Source organism: Haliotis rubra, unplaced genomic scaffold, assembly GCF_003918875.1.
Source record: "Haliotis rubra isolate DU_JTF1 unplaced genomic scaffold, ASM391887v1 Scf431, whole genome shotgun sequence".
Lineage (NCBI taxonomy): Eukaryota > Metazoa > Mollusca > Gastropoda > Lepetellida > Haliotidae > Haliotis > Haliotis rubra.
This window is the reverse complement of record NW_025767115.1, coordinates 120,163-141,747: the sequence shown is the minus strand read 5'-3', so window position 1 is coordinate 141,747 and position 21,585 is coordinate 120,163. Positions and strand designations below refer to the sequence as shown.

Below are 21,585 nucleotides of genomic sequence, written 5' to 3'. Positions count from 1 at the left end.
TCACTCTGAAAGTTAAATATATATGTGTATCGTACCTGCTCGTGCAGCAAGTGACTATGATGATCAACAAAATGATGACGACGATGCCAGCAGCCACTCCACCAGCAACCTCAGGCACTGCAACATATGTGGGATTCCGTATGACACCAAATGTCAGAAAAGGAAACGCTTACAAATTCTTTTTTTTCAATGCGTTTTATGGATGTCATTTTTAAACTGAAGTGTTTAGAATTTATTAATATTAAAATACGCTTGTGATGACGGTGCCTGTGTGACTGGGGGGGCTTGTGTTGTCGGTGTTGTGGGCCCCTGTGTGACTGGGGCTTGTGTTGTCGGTCCCTGTGTGATTGGGGCTTGTGTTGTCGGTCCCTGTGTGATTGGGGCTTGTGTTGTCGGTCCCTGTGTGACTGGGGCTTGTGTTGTCGGTCCCTGTGTGACTGGGGCTTGTGTTGTCGGTCCCTGTGTGACTGGGGCTTGTGTTGTCGGTCCCTGTGTGATTGGGGCTTGTGTTGTCGGTCCCTGTGTGACTGGGGCTTGTGTCGTCGGTCCCTGTGTGATTGGTGCTTGTGTTGTCGGCCTCTGTGTGGTTGGTACTGGCGCAATCGTTGTGGCGATTTGTATCTTTGGTGAACACGTTATTGTTATCGTTGACCCTATCGGTTATAAATAACCATTTAACAACAGATACATGAACATAGTAATTTGACCAACATAGTAATCCTCTATGTTTCCATAACAATGACATTTGTAATGGTTTGGTAACATTATCGCCATGGTAGAGTTATCATCATGATACTATTCTTGGCGATTATTTTGTGTCACTGGCTTGTGTCTAGCTACAAGGTTGTACTAAATGCTAAGCCCATCGCTGCATAGTAATTCTATCCCTCAAAGAGGCAAGTCTAGATAAGGGGACATTGTTTATATCTTTTTCGAACTTTTCATTGAACCTTAGAGACTTGTGCAAATCTAGCTTGAGTCTAACAATTTGTGTAATTTAAGAAACGGGATAATCATGAAAGGAATAGTAATACTGAAGAGCCAGTACCCGTGGCAAAGGTGCGCATCATGACACAGGCGTCGATGGTTCCCGGACCTGTCATGTTGTACATGACATCAGTGTTTGCCGCCACATTGCCGGTGTACGCTTTATCCTGCAGGCAGTGTACGCTGTAGATGTTGGAGTATTGGCTTGGCATCTGTTTATACACATCCACTCGTACTGAACAGCTACTGAAGGTTGAGCCCCTAACAGCATATATCTCCACCTGTCCACCACTGGACTGAGTAGCGGTACAGGAACATAGCTCATTGCCCTGGATGGTGGTGCTGGCGTCGATGTAGAGGATACTCCCCGTTGTTGTTCCGCTCTGACACATCTGGATGACTACAATACAAAAACATCTAAAAGCGGCGTAAAGCCAAACTCAGTCAGTCAGTCAGATAAAAGTGCACACCCTTTTCTTTTAAGCAAACGATCTAGACCTCTGAAGGCCTGGTCTATCATCACTATATCATTTATATGTGTTTATTAATCACTGTCAAGCAGCTTTGATGATGCCAGATGTTCCCGTACATGGGTCCATATTCTGCGACAGCGTTGGCACAGGTAGCAAACACTCGCAAAGACTAGTCAATTGTTCCCTTAACAAACAATTTAAGAAAGTCAAAATAGGGAATTGCATCCGAAATCATTGTTGTCACTGATACGATAATTTGGAAGTGACAAAATATGGAAATAGGTGAATTCTATCTCCATGAAACCTCTTACAGGACATCGACATCCATGCAAGGAGAGAGGGAGAAAGGAGGAGTCTAGAAAGAGAGAGGTTACCACGCGAGTGTATTTTGGGGGGATAAATATCCTGTTTGAGGAATGAACATTTTGTGTAGCATGTCGTGAACCAATGCCGGATTTCAACCTTCCCATACGCAGGTGTAGGTAATCTTTTTCTCGGATGTTAGCGTTCCTAAATTCTGACATCAAAATGCCTTTTCTCATCTCTCACAAACATTAACCAAGCATTGCAGGTTTCCTGGAATGGGCACATTGATGTACATACTACGTCAGTAGGTTTGTGATGTGTCTATCGGGTGTTAACAAACGTCAATTAAGTTCAAACTGAAACTTGTTTATTGGAGGGCGGTATACTATAATATAGGCATAATAGAAAAGTTTAATACTTTATGGATAACATAGGCACAATAACAAACGTCTACATGCACTTCTGTTGGACTTAAGTGGCATTCTATCGGTCTGCCCGCTAGAGTAACTTCCCTATATTAAAGGGAGGTTTCTTTTACCGAGGCTAACCCGTGCAGATCCAGGTTAGAATTGGTCTTCAGTAACCCATGCTTGTCGTAAGAGGCGACTAACGGGTTCGGGTGGTCAGGCTCGCTGACTGGGTTGACACATGTCATTGTATCCCAATTGCGTAGATCGATGCACATGCTGTTGATTCCTGGATTGTTTGGTCCAGACTGGATTATTTACAGACCGCCGCCATATAGCTGGAATATTGCTGAATGCGGCGTAAAACTCAGCTCACTCACTCACTTACCCAGTCTATGAGACATAATATTTGTCGGCGTGGTCGATCATCTGATGTGCATAGCGTAACAAAATGCAGGCAGATGAACACATAGCAACAAAATGAAACAAGGTTACAATTCGGAAGCATTTCGGCCACATCCAGTTGTTTTGAATTTGTAAAAAATGAGCGTCGATGGTCTACAGTCACAGATATAGAAACTCATTCTAGATCTGTGCATGTGTCCTCGCTACACCGTTTCGCAATTTCTATCTCCTAATCATAAACATTCTCAGCTACGTCCCAGTTATAAACTGGTTTTCAGTATCGGGGACCACTGGTTTGATAATACTGACAATGTTCCCATATTCCGGATGGTTAAGTCTCTTTTGCCAAGGGCAACACCACGTTTGTTCGTAAAAACTGGCAGTTGATTCTACCCGCCCTTCTGACCTTTTTCTCACTTGCATCTTCTCCGTATTTTGACCCGAACGGATATTATTTTTATCCTGCCAAGAGACCTTTCCATGTATTGTATCTGAACAAACAATTGTAATTTGTACGTAAATATCCTTTTGCCTAAGTGGCAGTTAGGCCACTGTCTAAAAATGGATTCACTCGGAACGTGTCCGACTGAGTGGGTGAGTTAAAATTTACATTCACTTTGGCAATATTTCAACCATATCGTGACTAAATCAAGTTATAGAGTAATAATAATTAAAGGTAGATATTTTAAATATGTCAACGCGAAGGACAGTAAAACAACTATAATATCACAGATATAAATTCAAAACTAGTAATTAAATCTAAAACATTTTAACTATAGAGGACATCACAATATAAAAACAGGCTATAGATTGCCAACAACTGAAATTAGATCACCATACTAGGGGCCATGGGGACTTACAGTACCTTTGCAGCCTGCATGGTCCCTAGCTGGGTTTACACCATCATATGTTAGCAATTTTTTACAATGTAGCCATAAATAAAATAACATATATGCTGCGGTTAAAAATAGTAGTACGTTTAAATTTACGATAATTGTTTGGGGGACTTGCGTACCCTCTCGGGAGGACAATACTTTTACAATACTTTAACCCCCATCGAGGATACAGCCACTAACAATATCGGTTGTTAATTAAACTACTAATCATAAAACATTTATCTATTTACGCAACTGTAATAGAAATTTATCTAACAACTCTATTTCTTTTAAAAAGTCATAGTTAAATGATAATTAACATTAGTGAAAAAACGGGTTCTATTCCCCACATGGGTACGGTGTGTGGGACCCGTTTCTGCTGTCACACAAAAATATCTCTATAAAAAATGTGATTAGAATTCGAACAACAGAGCTTTTCGCTGGTCTGATCTCTGAGTCATTTCGGAAACTGCAATATGCTAACCAGTTGCTTTTCACTCCTTGTTTTGTCCACTCCGTCATTTTGTCCACAAAAGCAATGTATTTCTTATTCTGAAAAGGTGCAGACATAAACAACATCTTAAATGTTATGCACGGTGAACGAAAACACACATCTGAACGCCAAAACATATGTTAATTCAAGTAAAACAGGGAAAAAGACAAGGTATTCAGCAGCAAATGTTATTCATTCTAAACAAAAAACAATGGCTACACTAATTTCTAAAAGCCAGTGCATGGAACACAATGCAAAATGCAACAGAAGAATCAGAGCAACAGCACGTCTTCCTTCCTGCAATATACGTGTAATGTTTGCTCTTCAACGAAATATGTTAATAGCAACTTACCATCAGAACCGCTCGTCGCACAGGCGCCTGGAACACAAAAACATAATCCTTTAATATCTTCAATAAAACCATGTCACTCTTATATAATCACTAAACTATACCAAAACATTATAGTAATATAGACAATAAGCATACACGTCAACCTATTGACGAAGCAACTGTAATTCAGTTACTGATAATAACAAAGTGATGCATTACGTGTGTGATGGAGATTGTTTTATGAGGCTGTTAATAATGTCACCCAACAAGGCTGTGTACCACTGTGTAACTGTGGGCTTTAATCATTTTACCCAAGAAGAGAAGCGAACCCGGATCTTGAGGTTGCCGAGCCATTTCTTGAAAAATAAGGACATATCTTCGCCCTCAGTGAGTGACGTGAACATTTTGTTTCATTAAGAAATTATAAGTAAAAGTAAATTGTGTTTCATATTTACTGGTAATGTTATGCATGTGGGTGGAAGCCACACTATTTCGTATCAATTCAGAATGTTTGAGAATTGTTCAATCATTATTGATAAAATTAGGGCAATCAGTTTTAATATTCCCATAACACGCTTTAATTGAACATCATTACCAGCAAATTCATCTTCATTTGCTTATTAAAAACTGAGCAGAATAAATATGCATTCAAAATGCATATATTCGTTGTTCATATTTAAAAGAATATGTTGACAGTGCAGTCGACGAGACATGTAATATAATCCAGAAACGGGTACGATGTATCGCTGAATAATGTGCGCATTTAAATGGCAAACCGGTCTCTCCAGATAGGCCTCAATCACACCAAACCAGTTTTTCAGGCTGGTTATTGCATAACATGTACCTCAAATCGGCCCAAACCACCAATCCGGAGTCTACTTTAAGTACTTCAAACCAGACTTGAACAAACACAGCTACATTTATGGGCACTGGGCGTAATCTGACCCCATCCATGTTCTAAATGATCAACTTTATTGTGCGTTCTATTCAATGTGTAGAAGATAGTTTATAAACAGAGATCTCCGTATCCCATGTCCAACTTGATTTAGGGGAAAACGTATGACCTATATTTCCTTATACTTGAGGACTGTGTTTATCCAAGTGCATCGAAGCGAGGACGGGTACAATAATCACTATGTTCCTCATTCAGCGTAACAAAGGTGTTGGCAGCTTCAGCCACGATGAGGGCATTTTATTTCAAATATCAATTAAAAATTAAGTGTCTATTATACAAACACACCCGTTTTGTAATGTTAAATATGTACACATCACATTCTATAAACTAACTTTATATAGTCATGATGGATGTGAATTCCTTGTACCAAATGATCTTATAGTCCAAATTTAAATCACTTTCATGATACTTTAATGCATAAAATCATAATATAGTTTCTAAAGTACATGATTAGTGTCATGTGACGATGATATATTTTTATTGTAAATACTCTGTTCAAAACAAGACGATATAACCAGTGATCTATAACTGAGTTCGGTTTTTATAATTGATTAATTAATTAATTTTTATAATTATTTAGCGAGCTAAACCAATGAGTGATCGTAATATCTTTCATACCTTCCTCATTAGGGTTTCTGGCATTTCACAAGTTTCTTTGAGAGTGATTGTTGTCCAAACGTCCCAACAGCCTAAAATCGAATAACCTGCATTGCCTTTATCTATGATCCTGGTGGATCATTTTGCATGTAGCTGGTGTTCGTCATTTTGATTCAAAATGATAAATATTCTGTTACCTGAAGTATCGATATTTGTTGCAGTTTTATCTGATTTCTTTCCTATGCAGATAAACTACTTCCAGCTCGGCTTTTCATTGCTGCTGGCGCAAGTTTGAACCTATTGTAAAAGCTATTATCTGCCATTTTACAATAAACCCAATCAGTGTGAACCCCCTCGTTATGGTCCCCAGCAACCAATGTTTGTCTTAAGAGGTGACGTAAGAGATCTGTTTTTTATGATGTGTGACGTAAGTCATTGCGTATCAACGCCCGACGGCATGGCTAGATCGTGTACAGGCGTAAATGGCTGGGTTTAGCAATATACAGCACCCAAACAAACAAAACGAAACTTCATATGTCTAAACTCGTTGCATTCTATACGGCTATCGATTCAGCTACCTCAAGAGCTTGGTAAAGTAGTTGAGATTTCATAAACTAGAAGTATTTCTCACGAGGAATATATTCCCACGACACCTTACATTTCCATGGAAAATCTTTGAATGACACATAATAGTGTTAAATAAAGTGTATACCTCAGTGACCTGACCGTTCGGCGTTGTTTGTTATACAGGAATACATAATCGTATTTCATTTTCTATGTTAAACATGTATACGTTAAGTGTTAGGACGTATGAACGTGTCAGTGAAGTGTGGTATATTACAGTCCAATTATGGATGCAATATGTGAACCCTTATACAAACGGACTGATGTCTTCAGTTCAGGACATAAATGTATATTGTATTAATATCACATCATGTCATATTTTCTATCATTTTGGTATATATCTATACTGTATTGGCAAGTTTTAATGTCTTAATTTACTTTTATATTTATAAGTATATTGTAATGAAAAGTTATGCTATCTCTATTTTGTTGTATGCATTTATATATAGATTTATGTTATCAGTTATGATAACTTCATATAATTCTATAATTTAGCTATATATCTACATTGTATTAACTAGTTATGATGTCTTCCTTTTGTTGTATAATTCAGATATATATATATATATATTATATATATATATATATCTGCATTGTATTAACAGCTTATGATGTCTTCATTTTGTTGTATAATTCAGATATATATCTGCATTGTATTAACAACTTATAACGTCTTCATTTTGTTCTATAATTCAGATATATATATCTACATTGTATTAACTAGTTATGATGTCTTCATTTGTTCTATGACTTTGATGTGTCAATATATATTGTATTAACAAGTCATGATGTATGGACTTTAGCTCTGTGATTATAATATTTTCTAAATTTGTTTTACAGCGAGAAGTTACGTTGTTTCACATGAGGGGACGCAGTTTAGACTAAGTCTACAACACTCCATTGATTGTCGTTAAGTACAGCTGACTGAATCTTATCAGGCAGTCAGGCATGGTGACATGGTTCATTGCCTGCCTTTCTACATCGTGGACTGTTCATCATATGATATCAACAATGTCTGACATTGGACGTCGTGGTATAAATTAGCGTGATATACGTGATATATATAGCAGCAATACTGCTGACTGCATTCACTCACCCGAGGTGATGTTTGCATTCATGATACATAGATACGAACAGGGACACCCCTAAGGCTGTGGCCTTTTCGTCAGAGACAATGAGAATTCGGTTTCATGGCAAGTCATAAATCTGTCGTTTCATTCTTTATTGCCAATCAACAAAATAAATCAGTATCGAATATCTGCCGAAACCGATTCCTAATGTCGTAAAAGGTAAAATGTTGATGAAAGTTATGTGAATTGACAACCCAAATCAGTGAAGACCCTGATAAATTCTTGTGGATGTCCACCCTGCACGTTCTGACACTGACTTACTATGTCTGTGATTAGCAAGCCTTAATTCAGTGGACATATAAACCAATGTGTCTTTCGAGGCAATAAGAAGATAATCTCCTATAAAACTGACGCAACTGATAAATGACAACGATTTAAGAAGGAACCGATGGTGTATAAAAAGAGTAAATCACGACTGGAAAATCGAAATCAAACCTTATGTCGTATATTTTGGAAACGAGGGTGCTATCAAATACAAGGTACGAGCGATATCATTGTTCATCGTTGAAGGCAGATATGGTGTGGGGCAAACATTCCCAACCACCAGCGACAGAGTACAGCCATCGATATGCAGCCACTATTGTCCAGCACTTTAATTGTAGCGATAGACAATACAATCAATACATACACCCGTGGAGGAAATGGATTGTCACATGATAATGGTATTTGACCCTTGATATGTTGTGTCAAGCCATACCTCCCGGTGCCCTCGGATCAATGCCAAGTAATTTCCGTTGATGCAAACAATATCACGTACATAATAGATACCTCTTTTGTTACATTCAATATGTTCATTGAAAGATCTTAGTTGTCCATTGGTTGGTTTTCAGGAAATATTGCGCACTAAATATATTGTAAAATAGTTTGGGCCTGCACCAGACAATCCAGTGTTCAACAGCAAGAGCATCGACCTACGCAATTGGGACACGATGACACGTGTCAAGCGAGTCTGACCACCCGATCCCGTTAGTCACTTCTTACAAGTATGGGTTGCTGAAGACCAATTCTAACCAGGATGTTCACGGGTCTTAGTAGATACTTTTAAACTTTAACATACGATGTAAAATTAATAATTGTACAAGAACTCACAAACGCGACGTGAATAACACACAGAAATATAAGGTGTGATTTAGTGTGCTTTCCGTTCTTTTGTAGCAATATTTCAACCCGATCACGCCGGAGGATTCCAGAAATGGGTTTTACACATTGACCCGTCGTTCACAACTTTATGTATGTTACCTCAATACCCCCAGTGAACAATGGCAAAGTAATCAAATAATGATGATAATAATATTTCGAGAGGCTCGTCATTGATTGTGTTTTACATTCAGTGACAGTGTATAAGTCTAAGTGTAAGCATTAGCTGATGTCTGTTATAAAACGACAATATGGATAGATAAGATTGTAGATCTAAAGTAATGCCTTCTTGCGCAGCACGTTTGTCTCAAGAAAACACTTTTCCCATGTTCCATTTCTTCGATAATGTTGCATCTGCTGAAGCAGTTTGTGGTTGACTCTCATAAAATATTAATGTGTCCTCCTCTCTCTGTCTGTGTGTGTGTGTGTGTGAGTGAGTGAGTGAGTTAATATTTAACGTCACATCGGCAATATCTCAGCCATATCGTGACGAAAACAATTTCTACAATAAAAAGTGAAAATATTTTGAAGATTAAAACCTGTCGACGATGGACAGTAAAAATACTAGATAATCACAGATATAATATAAAACTAGCGAACAAAGCTAAAACATTCCAATTAAAGAAGACAATACAATATAAAACACGGGCTATAGATCGCCAACAACTGAAGGTAGATCACCAAACTATGAACCATTGGGAATTACATTACTTTTGCTACCTGCATGGAGCCTAGCTGGATTTACAACATCCCTTCAGCCGCTGGCGAGTGTAGGATAATTTAGCCGAAATTTAAAAGAACACAAATACTACGTTTAAAAACTTGGTACAAGAAAATTTCACTTTGAAGTTTTTTGGGACTTACGTACCCTCTCAGGAGGACAATAATTTTACGCTACTTCAACCCTCTTTGAGGATACAGCCACTAACAATCCAAGTTGATAATCTGAACTACCAATTATAAAACTTTATCTATTTACAAAACATATATCAAAATTCATTTAACAAATCTATCTCTTTTAAAAAATCAATGATTAAACGATAATTAACTTTATTAAAAGGTGTGTGTGTGTGTGTGTGTATTTGTTTGTTGGTCTGTTTTTAATCTAAGGAGTCTCGGATAAAAACCAACCATTTTTCAAGCAAGCGTGGGCTGGCACCATATGTAGTAGCCAATCAAAATGTAACATGGATACAGAAAGTTTCATTATTTGTCCCATGATTGCCCTAAATATACGATCAACGTACAGAAATACGTTCTCTCTTTCATCCTTAAATCTAAGACCAATATATTGAACTTTGATTCCGCATCCTGTTGCCAATGAGTACTACTCAGGCTGCAATGTGCACACGTATGATGCGCCGTGGTACTGACGTACAATACGTTACCTCCGCGGTACTCTCTTTGAAAGATTGAAGTAATACTTCCTTGCCGTTCCAGTATCTGCTACACAGCTGAGATAGGTAATCCGAAAATTACAAGCTGTCAAATTTAATTAAGCACATTTAAGATAACAAGAGCATCTATATAAACGTATATCTTCAAAAGGAACAGTCTCTGTGTTCAAAATTTGGATTGGGGCCATTTTCAGGAAGATTACACTGTGAAAGCAACATATTTCTTTACATACGTTCAGTTCAACATCAACTAAAAATCTGCCTAAAGGGAAGAAGATTTCATGTTCACCTGAACGTAATGTTACTGAATGGTTTGTCTGAAGGGAAGAAGATCAATGCCAGTGTGTGCCTCTGGGTACTACATGTTAGCATGAACGTTGGATGTGTCTGAATCTTAGGAAATTTTACTTTGCGAGAAATGTGCAGAAACTAAATGACTTTTGTGTTCACAGGATGTCAACTTACAAAGCAAGCATTTCCCGTTTATTAAATGTGCATTGATTTATTATGGCAGTTCAGAGATCGTAAGGTATAATGACAACTGCCTTATGAGGACTATTAGTTAAGTCAAGTTTCCATTCTGTTACGATTATATTTTGTTTTTGGGAGGTGCCATTATAGGTTCCAAGTGTACACAAGTACTGATGTATTATACACATAATCAACACCTTCATTCTGTGTTCGCTTGCTCATATGTCAAGTTGAGAGTTAATATTTTCAGGTATTTAACCCTTTGGGTCTTAAATTTAACTAAGAAGAGTTGCTTTTAAAAAGCCTATAGTTTGCCAGGGGGTATATTGTCCAGTAAGTATTACATACACCCTCTAAAGCAGCAACCTGTTCGTACCACGGTTTTATGAATCTGTCATTGCACATATGATTCCAAATTTGAGTGGTTCGCTGATTGGGGGGACCCTAAATGTCAACCACTTGTTTACAATAACGGGAATACATTAAAGCAATAGCATAGTCTTCTTATATGGACTCCCTGGTTAAACGTAACTGTATATATGACTATCACATTTTCATATAGTACAATGATTTGACTCAATTCCACGCAATATGTTCGCACGTACATACCGTCATTTACAGAACGTTTAGTCTGACACTTCAATTTATTAAGAATCATACTCATTTATGGAAGATTGGTTCATTTAGGTCTGTAGCAAGACATTCCTTGTCTATTTGTGAGAGTGTCTTTGTGGCTCGAATTGGATACATGTGTCAGCAACGGTTTGCATGATCAAGGGACTATGATACAGGCACTCGCGATATGACTGGAATATTGCTGAATACCCACACTTGACAGCCGCAAAGACATGTTATGGAGATGTGTACCCTTAAAGTTATTTAGCCTCATGCCTCTATCTCACACATAAAAGGGGCGATGGGGTAGCCTAGTGGTTAAAGCGTTGGCTCGTCACGCCGAAGACCCGGGTTCGATTCCCCACATGGGCACAATGTGTTAAGCCCATTTCTGGTGTCCCCCGCCGTGATATTGCTGGAATATTGCTAAAAGCGGCGTAAAACTAAACTCAGTCAGTCAGTCAGTCACACATAAAATATGAACAATTTGAGACATTTTAGATTTGTTTCATTTGCAACAATAACAGCATTTTATCAGAACGAAGATCTAGTCATTTTGCAGGCCATGATCTGCGCAGCTGCATCTAACATTTCACAAATCGTTTTATTCATTCCTTTTCCGAAAATTTCTAAACCGGACTACTACTGGTATAAGAATGCGATGCACAATGTCACGGGTCATAACTCCAGGGTCATTCACCGTCTGGCCGAAATTGTGTAACAAAGGCGATTACTACTTGCACGTATTGTGTCTGGACGACTTTCGACATATCGCCTACGTGGCAATGCCCCAACAAGTCGTTTCTCACATTCGTCAGAATAGGTGATGTGTACGGTTGTTTGTGTCATTTAGTTACATAATCTCTAATCCATGCCCTGGACATAACCAGGGAGTGTTATGCTCTCCTCTGTGAGGGAAAACATGTTGCTTTGGCCTTGCTGTAATTGCGCAGCACATGCTAACATCATGGCCAGCGATTTGCATGTGACCTTTCATTGCGACTGTTCTGTCTCTCATCAAGCGTGACAAATAGCCCCCAAACAAAACTTGTAGGTCATGACTTTCCCAGTCTTATATCTGAACACAAGAAAGGTTCAATTTCAGAGGACGTTTTTCTTTTTGAAATACATGTGCTCTCGCACAGAATTTATTCGAAAACGTTCATTCCAAAGCCAGTTTGTGATACTGTCACAGACAGAAAACACTTGTGACATGTGAAACCTGAGGAAGATTAAAGACGTGTTAGTTAAGCATCAGATGTGTATATGATCTGATACCGTACAATAGCCATCACATTGTTAATTCCATTCCACTGATATACCCTCCTTGACAAAAAAACATACGAGATTAGAGACACTGCGTCACCTGTTTCATATTTGGATGTATGTATAAGATTCAAACACTCTCCTCAAGACTGTATGACAAGTTTGATTAGTTCGAATGTCTTGTGGTCAACTCCCCTTTTAAATCTAATGATATATATTACAGCATCTCTAGCCTTTAGTGTTAACATCTCACAACATTCCAGGTACATTGCACATGCTCTTCCTACCAAGGTTTCAAAGAACGTCACACGAATTTTGCTTAGTTGTTTGGTGCATAGTTGATGTGCCTTTACATGTGTTGGTGGTGTGGGTCTCCTCCGTGTGGCAAAGCATGATTATCATTTCTGTAGTACAATCACTATTTGAAAGTGATTCATAAACACTGATATTAAACTCAAGTCAGTGAGATATACTAGTATTGCGTGCTTGTAAATGTTTGGTTACTTTTATTTCATAAACCGCGTATAAATATCACTCTTGTCTAACGTAAGTCAGACATGGTAGAAGGGGACTAGTCCCACCTATCCGGCAGGCTGAGGAGATTAACAGTTATGGTGTCTGCGTAGAAGGATGTTCAGCGTAAATTAGGACGTGTAGTTTTTGTTCACCAAGATAGCATCCTAGTTCAAATTTCACAGGAAAATCCTCAAACTATTACCGAAGCACACATAGAGCGTTCCTCTACCACGTTGTCCTTCTGTTTGCATATGTCAAAACGTAAGGTACAGTGGAAAGGTAAATATAGTTTTCCCCGTGTACAGTAACAAAGAGTTGAACACACAATGGAGCTCCCTATTCAATCTTCACTGTCATCTTCGGTTATATTTGCTTACGCCTCTCTTTGTTATTGTCCTATTCCCAAGGCGTGGATTTTGAAATACATTGTGGTAGTTTCGTGTTGTCAACCTGCTGCATAGAATCTTCAAATGAAGTAAACGGGCCCTATACGAACGTACGTTGTCACGGCAGGGTCTGATATACGTTATTCAAAACAATGGCGGATACTTCGCACCATTACAAACTTCATAAAGTTAATTCACGTATTTTATTATATTTTTGCATTGTAACATATAACACTTCATTCATCAATATACAAAGACATAGATTTTTTTGTAGAAATAGTATACAGAAGTATATAATCTGCTACTTAATCCGATTAAGTATGCAATATCTAAAGTACATGCTTGTCCGTTGAAGTCATGTTTTCCTTGACAGAAATTGTAAACAAAGAAAACAAAGTGTCACAGTGGTTTGAAGTAGTAAAGTGTGGCTGTCGGTTATCAGTGAACATGGGAAGAGGTATTCCGCCATTACAACGAATATCCAGAAAAACATAAACAGTGAACTCACCTTCAGTTAACGTTGATAAAGAACACAGTGTCAAAAGACCCACAAAGAAGGACATGGCCCACCTTGCCATGTTTAATAGTCCACACGGAAATATTCTGGACACCACGAAACGAAAAGTCAGTCCACACCGCGGTGTAGAGGATGGATACACTCGCCTGATCAGGCAAGCACCCGTTCAACAAGTTTCTGACTATACCACGGGACCTTTACAATACAGTCCCGATGTGCCAAACAGGTTGCTTATTGAGGGCGCGCTCTAGATCCCGAGAAGAATAGTGGGCTCTACGCTGTGGTATGTAAAGGAGGAGGGTCTGGGTGGATGGCTGGGAGCGTTGCAGGGCGTTTCGCTTGGCTCAACCTTCTTCGTGTGATCAGAAACTGCGTGAATCATAAGCATGCATTGTCGGACCTCTGCTGAAGGTTCTCGTTGTTAGTTAAAGATTTACACCTAAGCAGGACGTTGCTATATTTAGCCACAGAACCGGTTGCGCAGACAAAATGGCGCAGGGGACACCCGGGGGGTGGAAATGAAAATAACGCCATGTACGGTGAAGCGTGACGTGGCTTGATTACGCTTTGAAATGTACCTGGCGGATCAGAGATTATTACAATGCCAGTCGGCTGGATCAATAAGTACATTACTTAGAATCACTGTGTTCTGACACGTTGACAAGCAGAAGAAGCTGGACTGTTGGACGGAGGAGCTTGTTCAGACGCTGGTGCCTTTCACGTTAAATACTTCATTGAAACAAACGCTCGTCGTATGAAAACAAAACCCAGAGAAGCTTAGAGGCAATGCACCGTTTCGTGTATTACACAGATCGTAAGGAAATAAGGTTTATGTCAAAATGCACGTAATGAATAGTAATAATAATTGTTGAATAATTGATGCTGCCTATTTGAATGGATTAAATAGTACACTGTGTTCTGCCTAAGTTTTGTGGTATATGTTCGCCACGCGAGACCTGAGTATTCAGTAGACCTCCATGAAAGTGTTGTAAATTCTTGGGTGGCTTTGTCTCAGGAGTTGCGCCCCCTTGGATAATGTGATGATGATGGGTTCGAATCCCGGTTTGTCCCGATATAAGTTTGTCTGCCTCATACCCGTGCTCGTTTGTTTCTCCGCAGTTGTAAAAGTCCGAGACCTACATAAGTGGCGCTAGAACAAACTCACTATCTCCCTGATTTCCTTTCAGCAAAACTGACAAAAATCTTGCACACATTATATTAAATTACAGTTATAAACAAAGAGCATGGGAGCAAACAAATTATTCTGGATAATGAGAACATCCCGTAAATGGCACACGAAGAGTTACTTCCCTTCAATTATAAATTTTCTGAAACAGACAGAGCAAGATGAAAATTAAAATGTTATTATATTCATATACATATATATATAACGAAAAACACTCTGTATATCAGATATCAGGTGGTATATTTTGAGTGTTCATTTTTTATTTGTCAGTTAAGTTTCAGCAATATTAGCATGTGGGCCTGTAGATAATTGTTTCTGCATTGTTCAAACCAGTGAGTGAAAACAATAGTAAGCCCCAATGAAACGTAATCAACCATGTGACTGCGCATCGCTCCAGTCGACACTTACTAGAGCAAAAATGACGCTGGACTAATTGTAGACAGTCCTAACTTGATCTTACCGTGAAGCAAGGGTAGGTTACTGTTGACAGTCACGTTCCTGTGCGTAGTATTATTAACTTGGTGAGTTATTTATCTCATGTTTCCATACAGTTAAAACTATAGAAAGCCTGGTTTTTAAGACAAACATTATATAGAAAAAAAACAACTCATCTCACACATGCATTATACTTCACAAAATGATCAATAGTAAATTATCGATTGAGCTACGCCCAAAAGTAGATAAACGCTTCTAATGTTTCTAACGTAGAATTGATAAGAAATAACTTAATTTGGGCTACATGAAGATAATCTTCAAATATTTGGAGAAATAAATAGAAATTGCAATTTGAAAGGTTTCATATTTCATCCACGTCGTAGCATGGTGATGCTGAAATATGTATGAGAAAACAACCGCTCAACACATATATTGGCACGTACTTGAACGGGTGACGGTACTACTTTGACACGGAAAATATTAAATATTCGCATATTGTTTTTATTGCCAATGATATCATTAAAAATGTTCGTGGCGTCATCAGATTCAATGATATATGAAATGCTACGAAGGGAAACTACATGGAAAGTGAAAAATTGCAGTTATTTTCAACAATTTACAGTTTGGATTAAGTGATCGAAAGGTTGTCACAAATTGAAGAATGAACACTCACTTTTATATCTAATCCAACGACCTATTTTGATTTTGTCACTACACATGAAACCCATAATTCGTCGTAGTTCGAAGCACGAATCACTAAATACCCTTCGGTCACAAGGTCAAAGCCCACCCCTCTGTCTGTGAGCTGCATTTTACTTGGGTGATGGCAGACACATAACGGGGAACTCTGTGGCCATTGTTGTCCCCCAGGTCGCTGACTGGTCAGGCATACTGTATTACCTTTGTCATTGTGTTTAATGCCAGTGGTGAGGGATTTTTTTATATTCAGGATTCGGCGTGAGTAAGTATAGCCCTCTCAGAGTTTTCTCCGTACCTCCCTGCAGGCATATAAATAATTAAATTTCAAAGAAATGTAAAACTGATAGACTTACACTAGTTTATACTTTGAAATATTGCTACTAAAGCCACGGGGTTACTCACGAAAGTCGTATGTGTCTAAGTGTAGTGGGTAGGCTGGTGATCAATGTTTTCTCCCGCCTCACAGAAGGTCGGGTTTCGATTCCCTACCAAGGTACGATGTACACATATAAGTGAGAAACCCTTTTGCACATCTGGAAAAAAATCTCAACTAAAAATGACTCAATTGTACGATTTCCGCTATAATGTGATCATCCGTTTAGGAATCCCTATGAAATAGTCACGATACCAGTTGTTCGCGAAATGGTGCCCCATCTGTGGCATCCGTCATAAACACATGCAAAGGCTAGTCAATTGTTCACCATTCATGGTGTTTACCGCCCTGATACCTCTGGACTATCGCTACCAGCGGCGCATTCATCCACCGACGCCTTCTATCTAAATGGAGATGATCCCTGAAACTTTCAACAACTCTTTCAACACCGGAGCGGTTGGACTGCCTCCGTGGTGTAGTGGTTAGAGCGTCCGCCCGGAGAGTGGAAGGTCGTGGGTTCGATACCCGACCGCGTCATACCAAAAGACGTTCAAATAGGGTACTTGTTGGTCCCTTCCTGACGCTCGGCATTAATGGGTACAGCAATTACTGATCGGCTCGGAGTCAGTATAATGTGCCCGAGTGGGGTATTCATGCTTCACTGCGGCATGGTATCTCAGTGAGCTAGCACTATAAAACCAGCTTAAGTCTGGGCTAGTACAAGCAGCCACACACACGCATGCACTTCGTCATTTGTGCGAAATATTCTCAAGCACGACGTTAAACCTCACCTCGCCTCGCCTCGCCTCGCCTCGCCTCACCTCTGTCCTCATGAGAGGGTACGTAAGTCCCAAAACATTCAAGGTAAATTTAAACCTACTACTATTTTTAATCGTAGTATATATGTTATTTTAATTTGTGGCTGAAGGGATGGTGTAAATCCAGCTAGGGTCCATGCAGGAAGCAAATGTACTGTAAGTCCCCATGGTCCCTAGTATTGTGATCTACCTTCAGTTGTTGGCAATCTATAGCCTGTTTGTACATTGTCTTGTCATTTCTAGTTAACTTGTTTTAGATTTGATTACTAGTTTTAAATGGATACCAGATATACACTAGTAGTTTTACTGTTCTTCGTCGACAGGCTTTTATTTTTAATTTCTCTGATCTATAATAAAATTATTAATTGTTCTCGTCACGATATGGCTGAAATATTGCCGATGTGACGATAGAGCCCACCTCACCCGAGTGGTTGGGTAGCCGAATGGTCAAAGCATTCGAGTTCTAATCCTCACATTGGTACCACATGAAGACCATATCTGGTGTTTCAATCGTGCTGTTGCGATGTAATGGCTAAAAGCGTCATAAAATACCACTCACACGTAACGCTGCAGCCTCGCTCGGGTTCATAATGCTGCAAGATATTACAGGGTGTAGGGGTTATCGTGTTGTGAAATCTATCCTTTGAGTAATGTACGCCCATTGTTCGGTTGTTTTGCCTGTCTGCGCAAGGAATCAGACAAGGAAACCGTATCCCAGTGAACTGCAGCTGATATGACGTCATGACTTGTTCGGTCGATATATCAGTCCGTAAATGACACAAACCAACAACAAAGAAATGTATTGTAATTAACAACTGTATTCTAAAATTAAGTGAGATCACAAATGAATACAGACCAGTACAATGGTTTTAATATGGCAGTACAAAATTGTGTGACAGTACATATATAACAATGGCAGTATAATACCAGAGCAGTAATTACAGTAATAAAGACAATGGTTTAATATTCACTACAGTAATCCAACAAAATAAGGCCAGCAGAGTTCCAGAGTGTTATGATCATCATATACAACACTGGTCTTGTTGTGGCTTGACATGTAATTTGATAGGTTAACTCCCCTTAACACCAAAGCAGAAGTCCTGAAATTTCCTTACAGTTCCCAGTGTTCCCGAAGCTGCCTGTAAGGTTGGAGCACAAGTCAGAATACAGCACACCACTGCCCCTCACCGTATACAATGTATTACAACTGAGCACGACACATAGCGCTCATGAGAATATTTTTATCGATAACGTTGAGAAATCTACTGCTTGTCAGCTTGCCCTACGTGATCATATATAGAAACATTTTACAAAGTGTTCCAGAAATAATCGTAGTGGTCGTGAAGAATAATGTTTGCAGGGAAACATCTACTTTGAGCTTTCGTTTTAGAGAAACGCATAAATGTGAATGAAAATTAACAGAATACGAAATGGCACTGAATATATTGATCGATGCCCTTTAACCTTCACACTGTCACCTGGTGTGAGGTGACGAATAATGGAGTTTAGCTTCGCGTTCAAACACCTACAAAGAAATGTCCATTCATGTGTTTGTGCGTCTTTGTACTCGTCCTGGCTATCTCGCTGGCTGACAGAGATACAATACTATGAATGCAAATATCAGATTCACTTCACCCTACTTTTTTATTGATTTGTTGTAAATCTAAATGTTGGTTTCGTACTTGACGATTCAGATCATTACAATTTTGCTATTATATCGTTTTGTTATTTACACCCGTACATACAGGTAAATCTAATAAGAAATGATAAGTTTACCATCAGTGCTAATACGAAATGTAACAATTTACCATGTCTGTAAGGTTTGAAATGATATACATACAACAGATGGATAGATGGAGACATTAATATCTGTTACAGAGCAGTGAGATAGCCAAGTCGTTTAGGCGTTTGCTCGTCACGCGTAAAATCCGGCTTCGACTGGACACAGTCATTATCTTCCAATTGACAGACAGTCGATTGACAGACACTGAACTAGAAAACTATTATAGAATATTTCTATTAAAAAGTATCTACTGGAAGCTACTGTGCTACCATTATACATTGTTATTTGAAAGATATTATGTCATTCTTGTTATCAAATGAATATGTACTTAGTCAGGCGCAATTTTTTCGTGTAAGCCCGATAGGTTGCAAAGCTGTATATTTAGATAGTATTGAGGGCTTGCCCAACCTTTTCAACAACAATCATGTGTAAGCCCGGGCTTTTTTTTACAATGGCAGCTACACCCCTGTTGGTATCAGATATCTTATGTTTTTATTAGGACTATTCCATTACAATGTGTAAGTAACAGGTAGTAGCTAATCTGTTCATTGAATCTAAATGTTGTTGTTTTAAGGCGTCTGCGAACTGCCTGTCTGCGTAACAGGAGGATACCGACACAATCAGTGAAGTCTATTTCCGGTGACAACGCGAAAGGTTGGAATAGTGCTCAGCATGGCGTAAACTGCCATTACTTCACCTACTACTATCACTATCTCTGATCGTGACAACTCTTAAAAGTATACGTTTACACTTAGAAATGCACTCATCTACATATATCCATGTATACATGATGCTATAAAGACATAGTACAAAGTCAGCACACAATGTCACACAATGACCGACTCACCCACAGAATGGATATCTGGCAAGTTGTCGTCTAAGTCAAGTGCTTGGTACCCCTCTGACAAGTACAAAGTGGCACTGCTGCCATCACCTAACGTTATGAATACACAAAGCCGTTTAGAACGTCAAATGACAAATGTAACATTTGCTATATCTGACCACTGTCTAAATGGCCTTGAGTATTTATAACAGTAAGGGTGAACCGAACCTGAGATGACGTTCCAATAGGCTCAGGGAGCGCTACCACAGAACTGCGGCGACAAAGATGACCAGCATAAACCGTTCATATTCATGTCATTCATATATGTGATAGATTCATAAATTCACTAAAATTATTGGCATTACAAGACATTGTCTGTTTACTGATGTTTCCCGTTTACGTATGTACTCAAACCTTAACCTAGAACCTTACTGAAAGAATCGATATTCTAATTGTATAATGGTTTAAACAGAGTATGGTCACGATTGACTGATAACTATAATACCCTTTAAAACTAGATATGCATGCATATTCACATGCTTGAAATTAATCCTCTTTACCTGCATTGATTGTATCGGAATCCATTGTTTGTCATTTGACAAGGTAGCGCCCATTGCTTTCGCTTTACTTCCCTTACCTGACATACGTTCCCCCAGGACACTGCACAGTACAACTCCGTATACTTTGATCAGTTTCATTACTTGTTATGAGTATGAGGTGGATATCATAAGTCTATGATACCAATAGCATATTCGCTCACCTCTATGATTAATTTACAGCTATGACGTGAAGAAACACCCCATTCAGCCAGACTGTAGGACAGCGACTTGTAAATAACTACGCAATCTACGCAATTGTGATTCGATGACATGTGCCAAACATGTATCAGCGAGCCTGACCACCCGATCCCGTTAGTCACTAAGCGTGGGTTGCTGAAGATCTTCACGGGTTCAAAATACATGAAATCAATTATATTGATACTCTGAGATATATAGTACAGTCAATGTGTAAAATAAGGCAATTCGTAAATTATCATAACTAAACTAGGATATATATTGATGTGGTCTATATTTACATTTCAGATATTGATAGCGGCTACAAATCTTGACCTGGTTTCAAACCAAACCTTTGAATAAGAAATGTCCTAATCAACCCCAAACTATATTCTTTAATTATGAATAGGAAGTTTACAAATCTTCAATAAACAAAGGAAATGTCCAAAACTCGATTTGGGATGCAGGCTATATAATATTGTATATATTGTGTATATATAATATATAATATCATTTTTTAAGACATAAATTCGCAAATTTAAATTTTCCACTCAAAACTAAGTGATATGATACCACAATTTCAAACTTGAAATGAACTGTTTTCAAACACTTATTTGTGGCCACCGAAACTATTTGAGTGTTAATTTATATTTATATGTGGACAGTGTTCTGTGGAAACAACTTTATTATGTCCGACACCATCTAATAAAATTAGATATTTGACATGATGAATGTCTTCGTCCATGTTACAGTCCCATCAGAGAGTATGTGGAGATTTGGTGCTTCCCACAAGAGTGAGTGCGTTTT

At 38.7% G+C, this 21,585-nt stretch overlaps 1 protein-coding gene across 1 annotated transcript; it reads right to left on the bottom strand.

Annotated features, from left to right (window-relative positions):
- Positions 1-225: 225 nt before the first annotated feature.
- Positions 226-14,288, bottom strand: LOC124289065 (salivary glue protein Sgs-3-like). Its single transcript, XM_046725660.1, has 4 exons — positions 13,880-14,288; positions 4,299-4,325; positions 1,049-1,387; positions 226-653 (listed from the first exon to the last, which is right to left on the bottom strand). The coding sequence occupies exons 1-4, from the start codon at positions 13,947-13,949 to the stop codon at positions 226-228; spliced, it is 864 nt and encodes a 287-aa protein (XP_046581616.1). The 5' UTR covers positions 13,950-14,288.
- Positions 14,289-21,585: the final 7,297 nt, after the last annotated feature.